The 20,624-nt window shown below is 45.8% G+C and overlaps 2 protein-coding genes across 2 annotated transcripts in view; one reads left to right on the top strand and one right to left on the bottom strand.

Moving 5' to 3' along the window:
- Positions 1–1,061: 1,061 nt before the first annotated feature.
- LOC144133169 (sulfotransferase 1 family member D1-like) lies at positions 1,062–6,230 on the top strand. The gene is made up of 2 exons (XM_077666053.1): positions 1,062–1,321; positions 2,517–6,230. Exon 2 carries the CDS (start codon positions 2,564–2,566, stop codon positions 3,506–3,508), a length of 945 nt encoding a protein of 314 aa, XP_077522179.1. The 5' UTR covers positions 1,062–1,321; positions 2,517–2,563; the 3' UTR covers positions 3,509–6,230.
- The window catches only part of LOC144134455 (uncharacterized), a 29,822-nt gene continuing 14,768 nt past the window's right edge, over positions 5,571–20,624 (bottom strand). The window contains exons 3-4 of the mRNA XM_077667368.1: positions 8,148–8,509; positions 5,571–6,192 (exon numbers count right to left, since the gene is read on the bottom strand). Of these exons, the coding sequence (XP_077523494.1) occupies positions 5,571–6,192; positions 8,148–8,509 (984 nt within the window). The remainder of the gene's footprint in view (positions 6,193–8,147; positions 8,510–20,624) is intronic.

The following is a 20,624-nucleotide window of genomic DNA, read 5'->3' as shown; positions in this document are numbered from 1 at the left end:
GGCTGGCCGGCTTCAAACAGTACTGTCGTCAACTTCAGTTGAATCATTGGCCATCGCAAACTTCTTTAATCGGCTTTCTTTATACGAACCTGGAAGTGCTGTGATTCTGCATGACTCGAATTCCGGACTATTGCGCCTCCAACGAAGGGCTATAGTGAAAAAATTTTACCTCTCCTCTGTGGCTTCTCTCGGGAAGATAGAGCTCGTAAATGATTTTCAGTTCATTTCCATTGGCTCCACACTTTATGCTTGAGTCGCTGGCAACGCGGCCTGAGATCTTGCGCAAGACGCTCACTCGTATTAAATTCAGTCGGTGTCGCTAGGGTCAAGAGCTGCTCATTGTAGCTCGTGGAGCATCATATTTCTGCATTTCTGCCGCCTCGCTTCCGTTACATGAGAGTGTTACTCGCTTGTATTATATGCGCAAGAACTCCACCTATACGTCGAAATGGCCGTACAAGATTCACCGGCCCACTTCACTTATGTACCTGAATGCGTTGCTGTCGATAATATAAGCCATTTCGTTTTAGTGTGACCAAGTTTTTCTCTTTTTTTTTCACGACAGTGAGACAACCATGTGGTGCATGACGAGAGCGGATATTCAGTTGGGCGATGTCTCTTGCATCGTGTACCCTGAGGGCTGATGAACCTAGCAGCGAACAGTGGAAAAAAAACGCAATTTTTGACAACAGTGGTTTAATAGGACAGGAGTAGAGACACATTTTTTCAATTGGGTGACTCAGGTGGAGCAGTCGGCGATCGACCATTGTAAGGCTGATCACTACTCTATGTAAACACCACCACCACGGCTCTGCGAACAAGTCTTCTTCCTTATCTTCTGTGCCCAGCTTATCAGACGTCAGAGACGTCCAGTGTTTGAACAGAGAAACAAGAAAGGAAATAGTGGACAGCTGATATGGCATGCGATAAGACTGTCTGTGGGGCAGACAAGAAGGAGAAGCTGGAAGCATTTTATGGACAGCCAACCAAAATTCCCAGGTCCTCCCTTCTTTTTGGCCACTCGTTCTCCGCTGCTGGAAATGTTTACTCCACACCTGCGCTCTCTGGAGTCCAAGTCAGGTGATCTTCGTTCTCACAGCAGTATAAGAGGCGATAGCCCGGGCTCACCATGACTTACACACGTAGGTGACACACGTCAGTGGCCTCGGGATTGCCGACTGGCGCACTAAGTGCTAAGGCAGAGGATGTGCTACTCTTCTTTGATGTACACATCGTAGAAAAAATTTCTTAGGTGGAGTGGTGTAACTACTTACGGTGGGATCATAGGAAACGGCGCGACGACTTTAATTTCATCTCTGGAGTAAGTGGAAACTTTCCGGCAATTCCCTCTTGGTTGATGATACACTTCAAATCCTATATTTATTTGAGACGGAATTTGTACTCAGAAGAGAATCTTGCATGCAAAACTAAGTGCTTCGTTTGATATGTTTACGTATGTTTTTCATCCCTTGATGGCTGAGCATGGACACAAGGCAGGCAGCCCCATTTAGTGGCAGTGCTCAGTGCAACTTCTACGCAAACTAATATCAATTAGAAACGTTCGCTTTTTCCAGCAGTACTCCTCAGTCTGGCCAATATATAACGTCGCCATGCAAGGATGATCAATTAAACGCAGACGACAATAGCAATTACGAATCCCTTCTTTTTCGTCGTCTGTGGTGTCCCCAGCTTCATTTCCATTATCAGCACCAGCGCAGAAAAATAGTGGATTTAGGTCTTTGTGTTGAACTTCTTGTTGCTGACGTTACAAGTACTTGGACAAATTCAGTGCTCGGACACGCATCGCTGCCATTGAACTGTGAGCTGCGCCATTTATTGTCTATTCAATGCACACTTTATTCTGGAGATGGCGGTAATACTCCACGCCTATAATTTTGCCGCTGGTTTTCATTGCGCCTTAGCACCACATCTGAACACACATGAGGCCAGGAGATGTTCTAGATTTCACATTGTCCCTAATACGTGACTCAGAATTCAGCGAAACAATAACTAGGAATACAAAATAAAGCGGGTTCTTTAGGTTTAGTGAGATTTAACGGCTAGGAAATAAGAAAGTTGAATTTCATGAGGGCTTGACTATGCAGTATGCGTATAGTCATTACCGACTATGTGACACGACTGTGAAACGACCATGCATCGCTAATATGAAGAGGTTCAGCACGCATGTACTAAAATAAAGCAGTAATAATCAATGTATCACATGCGTGCCACTGGCAGCCCCTGGCGCGCTCACAAAACGCATTTTGCACAGCGAAGCTGGTAGCGATTTGAATATTAGGGTGCAAAGCCAGCATAGCTAAGTACGCCGTGGCAAACATACCTAGTTCGTAGAGAGCAGTTATATAAATACGTGCAGTTTCTGTAGATATTTAGCACGTACTAAATCTATTTCAAACGGTCATAACGAATTTTTAAAAATCTCACGCTAAGCCTTGCAGACGATTTAGAGGTGAACGCCATTTACTGAATAATTTACTTTTACCTTTTCATTACAGTTTGGGGTTCCTTTTAACTCAAAGGCAGTCCTCAAATATCAACCCTCATGGACGTGAAAGAGCTTCGAAACATAAATGGCCTGCAGATCCGTTCGTTCTTCCCGGAGGCCCTTGTGCGTTCCACGATGTCCTACCTACCTCGCCCCGACGACGTCTTCATCGTATCATACCCAAAATGTGGCACTACGTGGACGCAGTACTTGCTGCTTAGCATGCTTACCGAAGGAGAGCCTCCTACTGCCCTCGTCGATTTCATGTTGGCCTCACCCTACATGGAGATGATGGGCGCTGAGGCGGCAGAGAAGTTGAAATGCCCGCGCCTCCTGAAAACGCACCTTCCCTTCGACAACCATCCGTACTCGAAAGAGGCCAAGTACATCTACGTCGCGCGCAACCCGTACGATGTGTGCGTCTCGTACTTCTACTTTTTGAGAAGCATGACGCCAAAGAGGGTACAAGACGTGTCCTTTGCAAGGTTCCACGAACTCTTTGTCTCGGGCAATGTGTCCTACGGTGATTACGTCGACCATTTGCTTTCCTGGTACAAGCATCGCCATGACCCGAACGTGTTCTTCTTGACCTACGAACTCCTGAAAAAGGATCCGAGCTTTTGGACCCTCAAGATGGCCGATTTCATTGATGAAGATTGCGCGGATAAACTTCGCGAGGACCCTGCTCTGCTTCGCAAGGTCGTTGACGCCACGAGGTTGGAGAAAATGAGAGACGTCTTCAATGGGAAGATGCTCACGGTCATTAACAGATTGCTGGAACTGCCTCCTCACAGGGCTATCAAGTCTATGGAGGCGTACCGGCATACAATCACTCAGAGGGAAGAGATGCACGAGGACCACGGATTCGTTCGCAAAGGTGTCGTTGGAGACTGGACGACTCACTTCACTGCTGAACAAATCGAGAAGACAAAGTCATGGATTGCAGCCAAAGCTAAGGGCTCAGACGTCATGACGCTGTGGACGGACTTAGACTTACCATGAAAGTTTTATCATGCACGAAATGAGCTCAGCGTTGGCTTAAACGAGTGTCATGCTTGTCATTATCTCTTAATAATAACTGCGTCGCCAGACAAGTATGTGTCCTCTACGTATCGAAGTTTTTGTGCTCGACTGTGGATCGGGGGGAGGCTACAGGTGTTAGAAATTAAGTATGGAGTTATTTAATTTCTAGGCGATGGCTTTGCAGCGACCCCTGTAGTCAATGCTGAGGAAGACAAGATGGTGACAGGAGCCGTGAAACAAAACGCTTGGACGTTAGTCTCAGCCGGACGCTGTCCACGGAGCTCCGCCGACCCCCAAGTTAACGCAAGTCATTAAATATAGTAAAGGTTTTGTGCTAGGCAGTGGTCGCTACACTTATACGCTATTTAGAAAAATAGCAGAACGCATTTGCAAAACGTACACAGATGAGAAGAAGACGGGGCTCCACAATTTCCTCGGGATATGAACCTTTTAGCCCGTCTCCAAGTTCTGTTACACCATCATACGTTCTCACTGTCGGCTTATCAGAACAATATGAAAAATAAAAGTAGTACAAATGCTATTTTACACCCAACATTTGGAAATGTTCGTTACCGCGGAATTTACATAAAGATTTGATCAGCCCAATAAAACAAATGGTTTCGTGCTGTACATGATATCTATTAAAACTCTAGTTTGGGCGAGTTGGTTCATGTTGAAAGAAAAACTGGTAATGGCGCAAGAAACGGGGACACAGAAGGCACACAAAAGGCAGGACTGACATGATATCTTTACGAGTGATATGCCTTCTACCACTTTGCCACAAACAAGACAATTCGACTTTTGACTTCATTTGGCAATCAAGCAGAGGTAAGCAGTAAAGTATTTTTTATTTTTCACAAAGCTTCCTCAGAACAATGGGATTTTGACTCAATGCTCACTTAAAAGTAGCACTTGAATTTGTTAACAAGCCTGGCGTGAACATTCGTGTTTAAAAGGAACCTCAGTTTTGGTCGTGATATCAACTACACTGTAAAAAGACTCAGGTGCCATATTTCTAACCCTTTTTCTCCTTCTTTCTGCGTTTTCGCCGCCTCTGCTGTAGGTAGGCTTTAATAACGGAGACAGTGAACCACAATTCTTGCCACATGGCCCGCACTTTTTCGCAAAGGCTGTACTTGTCTGAATGGTATTTTCTTGTCTTCCTTCTCGCGCTGCATTCACAACAATCTAGGATTGCCAACACGCCCAAATTTTCATTCTTCTACGTGATCAATGTCAGTGCTGGCGACCATCACCCCGACCACCCTTCTTTTAACATTTCTGCAGGACACGGACATTGTTTCTAAATGGTGACAGCAGGAACGGACTATGGCCTACTGTGAGTGAATGTGTGCGTAGATGGTGTCTTCCGGAGTGGACTACGTTATATTGTGAGTGAATGTGTTTGTGGATTGTGGCATTACAATGGCCTATGTTCTACTGTGGCTGAATATGTGCATAGATGGTGACTTCTGGAGTGGACTGTGATGTGGAATGTGTGGATTGATTGTGTGCATAGATGGCGACTGCGGGAGAGAATGTGTGCTATTATAAGAGACTGTGCGCATAGCGGGGTAGTTGCGACAGGCTTTAGGAGATTATTAATATAGAAGGACGCTACGGTGGAGCAATTTCCGGCAGATAAAGCAAGGCTAACCCCACCTGCAGCATTCAACACCTCCATTCAACTCAACTCATCACCCAGATGAACTATGTTTACGTAGAGAATGCAACTGATGGTTTCTTTCCTTGAATGTTGAGCCTGTATTTCTCAGTGCGCCAGACCTTTTCATAGTTCTCCTTTGGGATATCCTTGATTCGCTCCAAGGTTGTCATTTGTGTCAAATTGAATTATCGAACTCTTGTACGTTTATGATCTAAACCAGATACAGAGCAACATTAGCGTTGCGCGAAGGTTAACACTATTTCCGAGGTAATTCAATGTCATTCCATGCTCTTCTAATTTCGTTATATCATTACCTTCGTAAGGATGCACAAAAAATTTTATTCACATGCAAAACAGCAGCGTTGTTCCCAGCAGCTAGGGCAAGTCCATGTTCTTCCACAGATTCATAACATCACTTCCAGCCGTTTTTAGAGCGATCCTTTGTTTCATGCGAGCTACCTGCGGAGGCGTGAAATGATTCTTCCAGTCGCCCACTATTCCTTTACGCACAAAGTCACCGTCGATAGGCTTTTCCATTGTCTCGCCATCCACAGTTTCTTGGATCATCTTTATCCAGCGGGGTTTCCGCTCCTCTGGAATTGAGTTCATGGTTTGTTTCATCCTCCGGTTCTCTTCATTCAGCGTTTCCTTCATATATTCTACGCTTGTGTTGTTCAGCAAACCTTCAAGCAAACCATCGTGGAGCTTGAGTTTAGCCGCATAATTTTTGTCGATAAAGTCGGCAATCGTGAGGATCCAGAAAGCCGTATTCTGTTTTAAGTCTTCGTAAGTCAGAAATAAGACATTTGCATCGTATCTGTGCCGATACCAGGACAAGAGATGTTCGAAATAGTCCCCAAAGTCTACACGACCTTCCAGGAACATTTCAAGAAACTGATCGAAGGTGCCGTGCTCGAAGTGATACTCCGGCACGCTCTTGGTGTGGTAGTAAAATGAAACGCAGCAGTCGTACGGATTCCTGGTGATGTAGATATACCTGGAAAACAAGATAAGATGACGCGGTCAAATTTGCCGGATTTACTGGCATTTGTGTCTCAAAATTTGACATATTTTCTGCATGATCATGAAGATTCTGCGCAAATGAATTATCACAGTGAAGTGCAGGTTTTAGAGTGGAGTATAGAAGATGGTGTTTCAGCAATATAGACAAAATTTGCCCTCTTCTATTTACGTAACGAAATAAGAAAAAGTAGAGTGTGCAAGAGTGGCAGAAACTAAGCTTTGATTGAGTCTTGTCAACTTAAAATCCTGCGTGCACTCTAGTATACTGTTTGGGCAGCCCTGGCGCCGTATTCTAGCAGCTGTTCATTTACAGTTGTCCATTTCCCGCCCATTCAGTCCTCAGTCTGTGGTCGCTCATATAGTATATGCGTGGATTTCAAGCACTTGGGGCAAACGACCCGGCAATTTGGGTGGCTGGGGACTGGACCTCACCGTTAAAATCCTGCGTGCACTCTAGTATACTGCTTCTGCAGCCCTGGCGCCGTATTCCAGCAGCTGTCCATTTTCAGTTGTCCATTTCCCGCCCATTCAGTCCTCCGTCCGTGGTCGCTCGTATTGTATTTGCGTGGCTTACAAGCATTTGGGGCAAGTGACCCGGCCATTTGGGTGGCTGGGGACTGGACCTCACCGCTGGCAGCATATTGCAGCCAATGGCAGCCGGTGTTCAAGTCCAGTCACCTCCTGTTGACAGAGCGTTTCGATGCACCTTGCTGTTGGCTGCCTATTGCTTCCAATTTCAGCCAATTACCGGTAAGGCTCGGCCGCCAACCACCCAAGGCTGGGCCGTTGGCCCCAGAAGCTTGAATGTCGCGGGTATATCTCAGTGACCACACACACTATACAAAAGGAGTAAAAAGGGTGCGAAACTGCCCTCTAGCGCACATCCTTTTATAAAAAGATGTGCGCTAGAGGACAGTTTACTCCTTTTTTTACTCCCAAATAGGTGTATTTGTGTTTAGAGTGCAGTCTGAGGGCCAAATTCATGCGAAACGATCAACCGAAAATGGAAAGCTTAAAGAGTACGGCCCCTAGTCTGTTGTCAGTTGTGATGCCGGCGGGGAAAGAGGGCGCACGGTGCGTTCCACTTGCATATGTGCGTACAGTTTGTTTCTTTTGCTTGTACAGTTACGCGGCGCGGCAGACGCTGACAGACGCGAAACAGACAACGGAAAATGCGCAGTGTATAGAATATGACCCCTGGCAAAGCAAAGATGAGATATCCAAAACTCTTCCAGAACGTGGGGAAGCTTCCAGCAAGTATTAAAGGCTCATATGTTTTTTGCGATGTGCACGTCACGAAAACTCGAGTAAGTGGTTCTGGCGCAAGAAGAAATTCATTTAAATTTTAATTCCGGCTAATGGCTATTTTTGTCTCAGCTAGCTTTCAACCTATGGCTTTTATGGCACTCGCTCCTGGTCAGGTGCCACGTTGGGATCACGTAAGTCTCTCCAGTGGTAGCATATATTTTCTTTCTCTGTTACAGTCTTGCAGCGATAGCTGTTAGGCACCCGTCCCTGGCTTCCTCGTCACCACCGGTTGCGCCTGTTAACCCGGGTCGCATAAGCCTACGGGTGGTTATGTTTGGAACAGCCGCCTGCCAGTGCAGGGGTGCATCACGTGACCACTGCACCAGTGGTCACTGGCTAAGAACCGGAACAGAACACCAAACAGCTATCGCTTAATTTTGCGTTACATAGTCGTAACCATCCTATGAGTTTTTTTTAGACCTACTAAGTTTATCATAATTCATGCAGACCTATGATCCAAAAGTGTCAGTACCACTGTTTCAGTCTTAGATTAAAAATGAAACAAAGGAGCTTTAACCTTCGTGGTCTGCTGTCAGAAGAAAAATCTGCGAAAAAGCCAAGCTCATGACACACTTAATGATAAGAGCGGAGACATTAAGAGCCAGCAAACTAAGCGCTCACTTTGCTTCTGGTGAGTATGGGTGCAAGTGAAACGGCATGTGCGTCTTAATGGCTCCAGGTCTCGGCATGGCATGAGCACAATCGGCACCCTGCAGTTCCAGGAAAGGCATGACAACACTTTGTTCCATGAGGTCCCTCGGTGGGGGTCGGCCGCTGAGGATGTTGTAAACGATGTGCTGCATCCAGGTCGTACCGCACTTCGGGTAGCTCACAATGAACAGGTCGTCCGAACGAGGCTTGTAGCGCAGCGCCTCACGGATGCAGTCGTCCGCGAAGCCGGTGCATACGAAATAGCCGTCTAATTCGTGATAAACCTCCGTTCCATGCTCCTTCGGTTTTTCTCCTCTGACGTCATTGACCTCCTGTAAATACTCAGCATTACCATCATCATTTAAACCACGTCCACGGTTGGACAAATGCCTCACGGATGCAATCATCCACGGAGCCGGTGCATACAAAATAGCCGTCTAACTCGCGACAAACCTCCGTTTCATGCTACTTCGGTTTTTCTCCTCTGACGTCATTGACCTCCTGTAAATACTCAGCATTACCATCATCATTAAACTACTTACACGGTTAGATAAAGGCCTCACGGATGCAATCATCCGCGAAGCCGGTGCATACAAAATCGCCGCCTAACTCGCGATAAACCTCCGTTTCATGCTACTTCGGTTTTTTCTCCTCCGAAGTCACTGACCTCCTGCAAATAATCAGCTTTGCCACCATTATTTAAACCAGGTCCACGGTTGGAAAAAGGCCACGCGCATTTACTTCCAATTAATTACTTTGAAGGCCACACCACATTTGTGCTTAGAACTATAAGATGATAAAAGAGGCTGATTGGATTGGAGCCTGTGACCAGATAGGGAATAGCTTATCAAATCACTTACCTTCTTTCAATAAATGATGTGCCCTGTGAGCTTCCAAATGGCTGCTCTGCCCATTTTTACAGCGCATGTTGAGAGTCTGTGTAGTTTTGAAATGTCACTTCTGCGTCCGAGTTTTTTTTTCTTTTTTACGGGTGCTTACTGTTCGTAAGCCTTGTATGAACTTTTATGTTTTTTTTTGGAGAGGAAATAATTTATGCAGTGGACTCGTTACTTTTGCCGACTGCGATCCTCTAGTGGACTGGCAATGTAATAAGCATCAAACAGATTTACTCTCATTTGATTTTTGATTAGTAAATAGTCATTGCAAATACAGCTGCTTATTGAGGGTAACGGCGCAATATTGGTGTTATGCGCCTAGCATCGATTACTCAGCAATCGCCCGAACCGCAGAAAAGCATGCAAAGCTCGATTCTCTGGGTGTGTCCACTGTGCTGTGTACACTAAAGTATCAAAATTGCACACCTAACCGTCTATATCTGCGATTCTCTAGCTAAAAACGCTTACCGGGCGGCTAGCTGACATCGTCCACGCTACGTGCAGCGGATACCAACGCATCTACCTGCACACGTGTTTCCGTTTCCTCTATATCTGAACTTTTTTTGCAAGCGGATCTGGTGGCGCCGAGTAGGATGAAAGAGCTGTTCGCATGGTTCAAATATCCTTGTGCATATCCGGAGCAGCTGCTTGATCACCGGATGTCCTTGCAGCTCGGTTTCCGGCCCCGGTTTAGCGAAGCGGCTATGTTCGACGCAGACCTGACCTTCGCAAAGCAGCGGTAGACTTGGCAGAGCTTTTCCGTTGTCAGAACCGCGCAGAATATTTGAGTTGAATATTTTTCCCTTAACACAGACGGAGCGTAACTGTTGAGAAGACACCTGGCCTGTATTCGAGATGGTGTGTGTTTGAAAATGAAAGCTCTGTACCAATGTACATTGGCTCAGTCACCAATCGAGCGTCCTACCTGCATTGCAATGACATGCAATTAACTTTCTCATTTGCATATTTAAAGGACATTGGGCAACTTTACAAGTTTTTATTTCACCTCGCATGTTATTCTCATACATTCTTCGCACAGCAAACTTTGTTAGCCCATTTTTCGAACTATGCATTTCATCATTTCATAGGTAACGTCATTCCTCGCCGATGCACCTTAGTACGCATTTGATTGCCGCATTTCTTCTTCTTCTCTTTTTATTTCTTTTATTTTATTTTTTCCACACCGCTTTCATTCGCCTTTATCTCCTAAATGCCCTTCCCCCAAGCAGAGTAGCATACCAGCGATTTTTAAACGCCGGCTAAATTTTGTTTCCTCATTCAAGGGCTTCACTCTCTGTGTCTTACATAAGGATGAGGACTAACACTGATGACTGATGATCAGACGGGGAACTGGCGATGACTGATGTATTTACCTCTACATTTTCACCTGTCTTTGTCGGCACGTTTTTTTATGGTTTATGGGGGACTTAACGTCCCAAAGCGACTCAGGCTATGAGGGACGCCGTAGTGAAGGGCTCCGGAAATTTCGACCACCTGGGGTTCTTTTATGCAGTTATTTTCGCTGATGCCTCAATCGCTGTTGCTCAGAGCGCCACGGGTTCCATGGCGGTCAACCCTCGAACGACAGTCGACAGCCTACACGTGTATTCAGCAACAGAGCCAGAGGACTAATGCGCTGCTGCTTATCTTGTTATGGATAATACGAGAGTGTTGAGAAGGTTGTTCTGATAAGGATTAATGTGCCGTATCCCTGGGTGCCGCACAACTTCATCGATTTTCCTTTCTCGTTCTTTCTGCCTACGCTACGCCTCTTGATCTTGCAACGGCACCCTACTCGCATTAGTGAACCCCTGGCTTCCTTTTCTAATCTCTTATGTTAGTACCTCTCCACCCCGCATGGGACCCTGCGGCGCTACCCTCCCAATTCCTGCCGCTTCTATCTTAAGCTCTGTAGGGTTCTTCACTTCCTCCTGGCTCTCTCCTTTCCCTCTTAAGGTGGATCGTCGGCCATACACGACGGTGGTGGTGGTGAAAAACATTTATTATACATACATAGAGGTTGTTTGAGAGGGGGCCCCTAGGGAGCCACGCCCTCACTATACTTGGTGTGGTTCCTATCCCGAGACCCCTATTGCGGGACAGGCGTCGTGAATCAATTTATTCGGTACCTCATATAAAGCTCCTCAACGCCAGGGCATGACAGAGGAGCACTTACGCTGGTTATAGTGGCGACTTTGGTAGAGCAGGCAAGAAGTAGCGCCTATGCAATTTACTACAGTTAATTCCGGCACTACATGGTTTTTTTTCAAAGCGATTTGTGGCTCTCTAATGTAGAGGTACCATGTCCATGAGATATGCAGCTTTGCGATAGCTCGGAATGGGATGCTTACGGATCTCTTATGTTCAGCATTGCTGTAGATAAAAAGAGCCTCCAGTAATTGGCTGCAGCTTTAAAACGCAGAGCCTGAATTCCTACAACACCATTTCTAGCCCCTGCGGTAAACATTTGCTCGCGGCGAGCGTACGCTCATTTTTGCGTACCGCAGCATGATATATATATATATATATATATATATATATATATATATATATATATATATATATATATATATATATATATATATATATATATATATATATATATATATATATATATATAAATATATATATATATATATATATATATATATGAGTGGAGCACACAGACGCCCACATGATCATGGAAATGCACACACCTGTTTTTGCGGTTTGGAAACACGCCAAGCGACGCCATGTCGTGTTTTTTTTTTATTTTGCACAACCGGCAGGAAATTGCGCAGTTTCTTTTTAGCTGACTTCCTTGCGTTTTGTCTGCGCTATATTCGCCAAATGGTGCACCACCACGTTTCATTTTTAAATTTTATTTCGCACTGAACTAAATAAATAGAAAATGATACTTATCTATTCCAACCGCGTGTTCCGACATTTGGAAGCCGCGTCGTAGGTAGATCATCGGGGGCTGAGGGGAGTGGATGACGTCATTTGGTTGTTTTCTGGGAAAGTCATAAGTTCGGGACGTTTTGAATTTCTTCCGCGCGAAAGTTGTGCGAAATGCCTTTGAGCATTTTGTTCAAACACATCCTCTTAGTAGCTCTGGCGACAGACGCTTGCGTAGTGCCATCGCTGAGAAGTTCGAGTGATGTTGGGCTGTGCTAACGCCACTAGGGCGTTGAGTGTCACTGTCAATCCGTCGGATACCGCCTCTTGGGGCCTGTAAAGCCACAAAAATAACGTGGCTCTTTTCTCGCCTTCCTTATCACAGTTTGTCGTTCAGCGTTTTTCTCGCATATGTTTCAATCGTGTAAAATTTTGTGACTGCGTTCGAGTAAAGAAACTCAAACTGAAAGCTTTTGCACCAACTGTTAGAGTCTCGCTTCTTAGTCGAACGCTTGGTTACTGGTGATGCACGCTGATTGTTTTTTTTCCTTGGCTACATGTGCAAATCAAGTAAAGCTCTTCCAACTGCACTGTTTCAAAAGTGAATACAGCTACTCGTTTTGCCTTCGGAGTATCATAATCAGCAATTAGGCCGTTTGATCGTTTGCGCATTGCACCAGAATGAGTCTTCCTGTTCGAAGGTTTTACTGCAAAAAAAAATAACATGGCTAGGCCTATGCTCTATCTACCGAAATCGGCGTCATTCGCTCACCTGAGCGTACTTATACGTTCGGAGATGCTGTGCAATTTATTATTACTTAATGTACCACGCCATAATAGTACCCCATGCATTATGTGTGATCTTGGAGAATAGGTGTGATCGCTTTAGGGGACATAGTGTGTCTTGTTATAAACTACGGCACAAGGCTGTATTTATGATGACCTAAGGGTTCTTGACAAGCAGATATAAATTTAGCTCACTACGTCAAGGTTACAGTAGATACACATGATGGAAAGAAAACATGCGCACAAAAACAGTGTATGCGGAGTGTGAAAATAGGGGAGGAAAAAGCTGAGTTCCCATTATCTCAGAAGAAAGAGGAACAAGAGGATAATTGCTACAGACATCCATCTGAGCGTGTTCACGTGGCATCAGAGATAGGCTCGTTTTTTTAAATGTTCAAAAGCTTTAGCAGACTCTTACTTATCCATGTGCAGCTCCACAAGAGGCCAGCCGCCTTACGAATTCAGCTAACTGCGATGCCTTGTAAATGACAGTGCTCAGGCGAACTGACCAACGTTAGGCCGCAACGATACTAGACAAAGAAGTTTATTGGCAAAGCACCAGGTGAAACTGATTATAAAATAAGTACATTAGCATACAGGGTAGACTGGCCTGAAACACGACCTTGGGCAAAACACGACGCTTTGTTAATTAGCGCCTCTTAACTTCTAAATCTACAATGCGTTATATTCTGATATTTATTCATCCTGGCCTACCACATCAACAAGGCAATCGAACGAAAGGTTGGTGGGATTGGGTTCTGCTCGTCAGAGGAAAAATATGAGAAACGAGCACTGGCGAATGGAAAAACAGTCGTGGAGGCGCGAAACTGTGCACGCCGTATTTGTCAACAGTGTGCTGCTCGGCCATGCTGGCGTCGAGACAAGATATGACGGAAGCCAATAGTCACCGAAAGTAAACAGCATTGGGGATGTTTTCCTCTTTAATTTGACGTGTTCATCTATGGGCGATTAATAAGCTAATTATTTAAAGATAATTTATTAGAAAGCAGAAAACAAAAACGCATGTCATCGGCGGGACCCGAACTGGTGACCTGCGAATTTTGTGTCTCGCGCTCCATCAACTGAGCTACGGAGGCGGCGATCCAATCTTCTGCATTCGGGAGTATTTACGGGGAATGTAACCGATCCTTGAGAGTGTTCACCAGCGCCACGCTGGCCCATAGCGGCCGACTTAGTGCCACGTAAAACGTGATCGAACGGTGATGGCTGAAGCTGTGCGAGAACCCTCATATGCTATCTATGGAATCAAGACACGCAAGAGACGATTTTGCTTGGGTTAGAACCAGCGGATTAGTGTAGTGCCTCGTAGAAGACGGCGATGAGCGGGCAGTGCCGCGGGACGGAGCCGTCGCGCTGGTCCAACTGCGAACAGACAACGGAAGATTTTGCTCCGAGTTAGTACTCACCGTATTAGTTCTTGCGCACTAATATGCCGAAGCGTCGGAAAGCGACGATGTTTTGCGAAGCATGTGTAGAGTGAAATTGCTTCGGTTGTATTGGATGAGAAAGGCTGATCGTTCTTCCATATCATCGATTTGCTGTTTTGTCCTTTCCCCAAGGTTTGATTGTTCTAGCGTTCGGTAAATTACCCAATTTGTTGTCCCCACTGCGGGTGGGGCGATAGGTATTAAAAGGGGCTGTTTTGTGGAACCGGGGTCTGGTTTAGTCAGGCTTATCTGCGAGGCAGTCATCTGTATACAGTGTTCTTCTGGTTGTTCTTCCGTTCTGCTTTTTTTTTAAGTGTAAATAAATTTTACTCTCTCGAAGCTGACTTCGAGTAATAGGATTGAGCAAGTCTCAACATTGAAGACTTTCTGCATCCCTTTACGATCATCGACGTTTTCTTTTCCTGTCAATAATATCAAGAGAGGGGGAAGGAAAAGTAGCAACTGTGAGCCTATTGCTTCGGTACGTATTGTAGCCAGCGCGCCGATTGAGGTGGTGTTGGTGCAATACTTGATTTAATATCTGCAGCGAGTCCTTGGACCTAACATATCAAACTTATTTTTGAAATATGGCGGAGTGCTTGGCTTCCACACTCTGGCACATGTCAGCCCGGTATTGCACTGCCTCCGGGATCAGCCAGGGGCATATTAGCGCGGCGCGTCTTTTCTTTCACTCTTTGCTCTCCTATCCTTTACCCCTCCTACTTTCAGCACGCGGCAGCGAGCGTGGCTCGGCTTGAGCCAGTAGGCAGGCCCGTGCTCTTTCCTTTTCCTTCTTCCTCTCAAAAATATCAGTCAGTCAGTCAGTTCGATTGCTAGCGAGCGTGCAGAAAAAAAAAACGCCTGCGTTTAGCAATAAACCGGCGAAACAGCTGTCTCCCTATCAAACCGGATGGAGTCAACAACATGGCGCCGTCATGGCGCCGCTCGGCTCACCTTCAAATCGTCGTTGACGCTTCACTGTGTAGCAGGTTCGACTGAAAAGGCCGGTGCTCGAACGGTTTTTATTTGTCTCGTGGTGCCCACGCGACAAACCAGTTAAAAATACAGTCTACAATTTCAGATCGCTTCTGGATTCGGAGTGCTGTTAGGCTCAGCTGGAGCGCGTACATTGGTCGCCTTGGAGATAAGACATTACAAAACGCAGAGAGCTAGATAATCTTGAAACTTCTCACCTAATTCGAGGCGTTATAAACTACTTAAAATTTGCGTAGAACGGCTCGGTGTGTTTTAATGCATTTTGTTTACGCTCCGTTTTGTTTAATATACAACGGTCCATTTCCTTTCAATTTCATTTAGTCCCCTATAATTGGTCACTTCCTCACTTGACGTCGGGCGTTGGAACAGACGTCTCGCCGGTCACAGAGAATCGCGCCATTGGCGCCGCTTACTTGCATAAACGCGCCTTGAGGTCGTGTCGCATCGACGGACCGGCGTCGACGCCCACGAATGGCGCCGCAAAATGTTTTACACCCCACACGAGCTTTATTGCCGTTAACTCAGTCTCGACAAAGCAATTGGGCGTCGCTTGATCTGTGAGTTGGCCAGCCTGGTCCGTGTTACTCAGCCGGACTGGAAGCGCTGGCACGTGGCTGGCAAGGGGCAGCGCTGCGACCAGGGCCGCTGTGTCTGAGTTTTGCCGTTTTGCTGTCCTACTTGCCTTTGCTTTCGACACATTGGCGACACTGCTAAAGGAAATGGAAAAGGATACGACCCTTGCTTTCAAATTGTTTCTCTTGCGTTTCCTCTCGGTGAAGTACAGGAAATGGTACACCTCGTCAATGGCTTTTGGTGGCCTTGCAATGAGAATAAGTGGCCTGATGTATACATAAAAAATTTATTTCTTCCGTACGCGATGCGTTTGGTTTAGTTTGGTTTTATGGGTTCAATGTCCCGAAGCAACTCAGGCTTAGGTGGATGCCGCAGCGGAAGGCTCTGGATGATTTCCGTCACCTGGGGTTCTCTCCTCTATCAGAGGAGAGAGCTCGCGTGCATGCAGGGGAAAAAAGCCCTTAAGGTCACGCGAGACGCAGCTGCCCGCGCCGCGGTGGCCGCGTATCGGGTAGACGCACATGCCTGGTTTAGTTTGGTTTTATGGGTTCAATGTCCCTATAATTGGTCACTTCCTCACTTGACGTCGGGCGTTGGAACAGACGTCTCGCCGGTCACAGAGAATCGCGCCATTGGCGCCGCTTACTTGCATAAACGCGCCTTGAGGTCGTGTCGCATCGACGGACCGGCGTCGACGCCCACGAATGGCGCCGCAAAATGTTTTACACCCCACACGAGCTTTATTGCCGTTAACTCAGTCTCGACAAAGCAATTGGGCGTCGCTTGATCTGTGAGTTGGCCAGCCTGGTCCGTGTTACTCAGCCGGACTGGAAGCGCTGGCACGTGGCTGGCAAGGGGCAGCGCTGCGACCAGGGCCGCTGTGTCTGAGTTTTGCCGTTTTGCTGTCCTACTTGCCTTTGCTTTCGACACATTGGCGACACTGCTAAAGGAAATGGAAAAGAATACGACCCTTGCTTTCAAATTGTTTCTCTTGCGTTTCCTCTCGGTGAAGTACAGGAAATGGTACACCTCGTCAATGGCTTTTGGTGCCCTTGCATTGAGAATAAGTGGCCTGATGTATACATAAAAAATTTATTTCTTCCGTACGCGATGCGTTTGGTTTAGTTTGGTTTTATGGGTTCAATGTCCCGAAGCAACTCAGGCTAAGGTGGATGCCGTAGCGGAAGGCTCTGGATGATTTCCATCACCTGGGGTTCTCTAACCTGCAATGACATCACAGAGTACACAGGCCTCAGCATTGCGCCGCCATCGAAATGCGACCACCGTGACCGGGATCGAACCCGCATCTTTCGGGTCAGCAGGCGAGCACAATATCCACTCAGCCATAGCGGCGACTCGTACGTGATGAGTCATATTTAAAAGCTTTGCGCAGAATAACACAGTACAGGAGGGAGAAACACGAGCGCTCGTGTGTGTGTGCGTGTTTCTCCCTCCCGTCCTGCGTTATTGTGCGCAAAGTTTTTAAATATGTCCCATACCAACTGGTCCAACGTTCTACCCTATTAAGCGGGATGGGCCATATTCCGTTTAATCTGTTCTTGTTCTATACCGGAGCTATGATCTGAATACGCAGTTGGCGTCGGGGCACACGAACTGCCGCAGTTTGAAAATATGTTTCCTGCGGGAGTATTGCTGCAAGTTCTAATGATACCGTGGCTGTATTCTAAACGCATGCTATTTGTGTGGTTTTTCTTGCTCGCAGCTGGAGCGTGTACAGGCAAACAGCGCAAAGGACGAAATACTATAAAAAAGGAGTAGGTAGGCGTGTTTATCGCTGCGCATGTCGCAAGTGCGCAGTAACCCAATTTTCCCTGCACCGAACTTAGCAAGGCGTCGACACTCCATCCTACATTTAGCGGCTCTTAGCGGCTACTGTGAACGCAGGATCGCTTCTTTTCTCTTTTGAGCTGTATCAGGTGAGTGTGATGTCCACTGACTTCTTTTGACTGCAGCCGCTTGAATCCTTTATACGGTGTGTTTCAAGGAGGAGGAGGAAAAACATTTATTTGTGCTCTAAGAGAACCAATCTTCGCGGTCGTTAGGTGGTTTCTTTCATCTTCAGACGTAGTCGTCCACCTTCTTCAACAGGGTTGGTTCCCTTAGTTCAAGAAAATTTAGGTAATTCTCAAAAATCGGATTTTCTGACGTAAAAAATATTGCTTCTTCAGCATAGTATTAGCTGTGTTAGCGGGCAGCAGAAAAGTGGTGCATTCTCTTAAGTAGTGAGCTCGTTAACCAATTTTTTATTAACTTTTTAACTAGGGGCGTTAGGCGCGTAGTTGCAAATAGAGATTTATAGCCGGTCGTTAGTAATAGCCATATCATTTTTTAGAACTGCGAAAACGCGATTATCCTTGGCGCTGTGGCTCGCTGCTGCTGTTACTGCTGTTGCTGAGAGGAAGAAGTAAAAGGAAAGCTGCGTTTTCGAAATTCTAAAATCTGATATGGCTAGCACTAACGTCCGGCTACACATCTCTAATTGCAGCCAGTTGCCCAACTGCGATAGATAAAAAGTTAATTTTCAGAAATTAGAAAGAGTTTAATACTTAAGACAATTCACCGGCTTGCCGGTGTGTGCTAACACTAGTAATACTATGAAGGTTGAAAATTGGTTTTGGGGAAAAGAAATGACACAGTAATTGCCTCGCATATCTCGGTGGACACCGGAACCGCGCCGTAATGGAAGGACTTAGGTGGGAGTGAAAGAAGAAAGGAGGAAAGAGGCGCCGTAGGGGAGGTTACCGGAATAATTTCGGCCACCTGGGGATCTTAAACGTGCACTGACATCGCACAGCACCCGGATGAATATCAGAATATCACTACTATATCACTACATCTGGGAATTGCGCAGGCAATTATATTATGTAGTTATCTAAAGTTTACCGCATATATGAATAGCGTTTCCTCTGGCTTGCATCGTAAAATCTGTTCTTTGCGAGGCATAATTTCCACCCTAGTTGACATCTTCTATCACTGGTGAAGCACACGACGACGTACGGTTGTAGATACTGATTTCTCTAATGTCACTAAGCCTTTGTTTTGCTAATAATTAAAAAAAAACGTTCTCAACATTTGCAGGAGGAGGCCTAACTTCGACAATGGAACCCAGCGATTACAAGGAGATCTGCCTAGTTCCTATGATGACCGTTTTTTCCGAAGAGAATGTGCTTTCAGCGATGCAGTATAGACCACGTGTCAACGACACCGTTATCGCTACGTATCCGAAATGTGGAACTACGTGGACTCAGTACATTGTCTCCAACATCCTCACCAGAGTGAACACTCCAATAAAGCCGGGCGAGTACATGCTGTTCTCGCCCCTAATTGAACTCACTGGAGCCGAAGTTGCCGATCGACTTGAGAGGAAGGGACCCGTGATCACACACTTGCCACTCAGCAACATGGTTTTTTCTAAGCAAGCAAAATACATATACGTGGCGAGGAACCCATACGACTGTTGCGTTTCCTGCTATTACTTCTTTTTGGGTCTCACTCCCAAAAGCACCGATGACGTGTCCTTTGGGACATTTCTCGAGAAGTTCCTTGCCGGAAAGACTCTGTACGGCGGATTCTTTGAACATCTCTTGCCTTGGTACAACTTGAGAGACGAGCCAAATGTGTTGTTTTTTACCTACGAACAGCTCAAAAGCGACACCGGTTTATGGATTCTGAAGATAGCTGATTTTCTTGGCGAAGAGCACGGCAAGGCACTGAGAGAAGACAGAGACTTTTACGAAAGAGTTCTGCAGTCATCAAGCCTGCAAGCTATGAAAGTTGTTTTCAACTACACCCCTTTCGAACGAATACAAAGCCTGGGAAACCTTTCGCAAGAGAGGTCGCTAAGGTGTCTTGATTTCTGCCAAGCATTCAGCGCAGCAGCGCCTGAAATGCACCGAGGCTCAGCTTTTGTGCGGAGCGGAAAAGTGGGGGACTGGAAAGTTCACTTCACACCGGAGCAGGTAGAAAAGACAAAGGCCTGGATAGAAGAAAAGGCTAAAGGAAGTGACGTCATGACGTTATGGAAAGACTTGGATATACCTCATTGATACCAGCCAAAAAGTGACTTTTTTATCATTTTTAAAAGCTACCCGGAAGTCCTAAATATGTATTGCCAGACAAAATATCCAAAAAATGTTATCCTAAACAGAGCAGTTAGCTGAACGGGAAACAGGTTTCACAAAAATAAAACATTTGTTGAGAAGTAAAGTTCCTGGGGTGCTTGTGTTCAATCTTCCTCCATAGGAGTGTGTTATCATGAAAATCATTCGCTACGTTTCTTTCGTTCACGATGTCCAGCTTTTCTCTTACCAGTGTCCTGCAGCGTCTAACGAGATAGGGCATAAATTAAAGAAAATTATATGTGTGAACGAGTGAGCCTCATTGCATTAAAAAGATGAATTTCTTCTAAGTTTGCATTCTTTCCTTGCGGTTAGAATGCAAGCATTTTGATATTTGCAGGACGAAGCCGTTTTAAAATAATGTCCCAGAATCGCATTCGTATATTTATCAATGCGTATCTTCCCTGCTCGAAAGCTGTGATACACTTGCAGCGCGTGTATCTTGCGACTCTTTCCCCTCCTCTACAAAAATTTCTTTAGTCAGTCTATAGACTATCCATAGTTTTCCATCTATAAAGTCTATAGACTCTCTATAGACAAACCCTAGAGAACAGTCTATAGGCAATACAAATCCTATAGACAGTCTACAGATGATATGTAGATTTGTGATCATGCACATTTAGTAAACTTTTCTCAATAGACCGTCTATAGACTATGAATAGACAACAGGAATAGCTATAGGATGACAATAGTGTCTATAAAAAGTCTACCATTTTTGTAGGGGTTGGCAGC

This window comes from Amblyomma americanum, chromosome 5, assembly GCF_052857255.1.
Source record: "Amblyomma americanum isolate KBUSLIRL-KWMA chromosome 5, ASM5285725v1, whole genome shotgun sequence".
In the NCBI taxonomy this organism is placed as follows: domain Eukaryota; kingdom Metazoa; phylum Arthropoda; class Arachnida; order Ixodida; family Ixodidae; genus Amblyomma; species Amblyomma americanum.
This window is presented reverse-complemented; position numbering and strand designations above follow the sequence as displayed.

What these genes read in the sequence shown, in the direction of transcription:
- LOC144133169 (XM_077666053.1), top strand. Translation starts at nt 2,564, where the DNA reads ATGGACGTGAAAGAGCTTCGAAACATAAATGGCCTGCAGATCCGTTCG.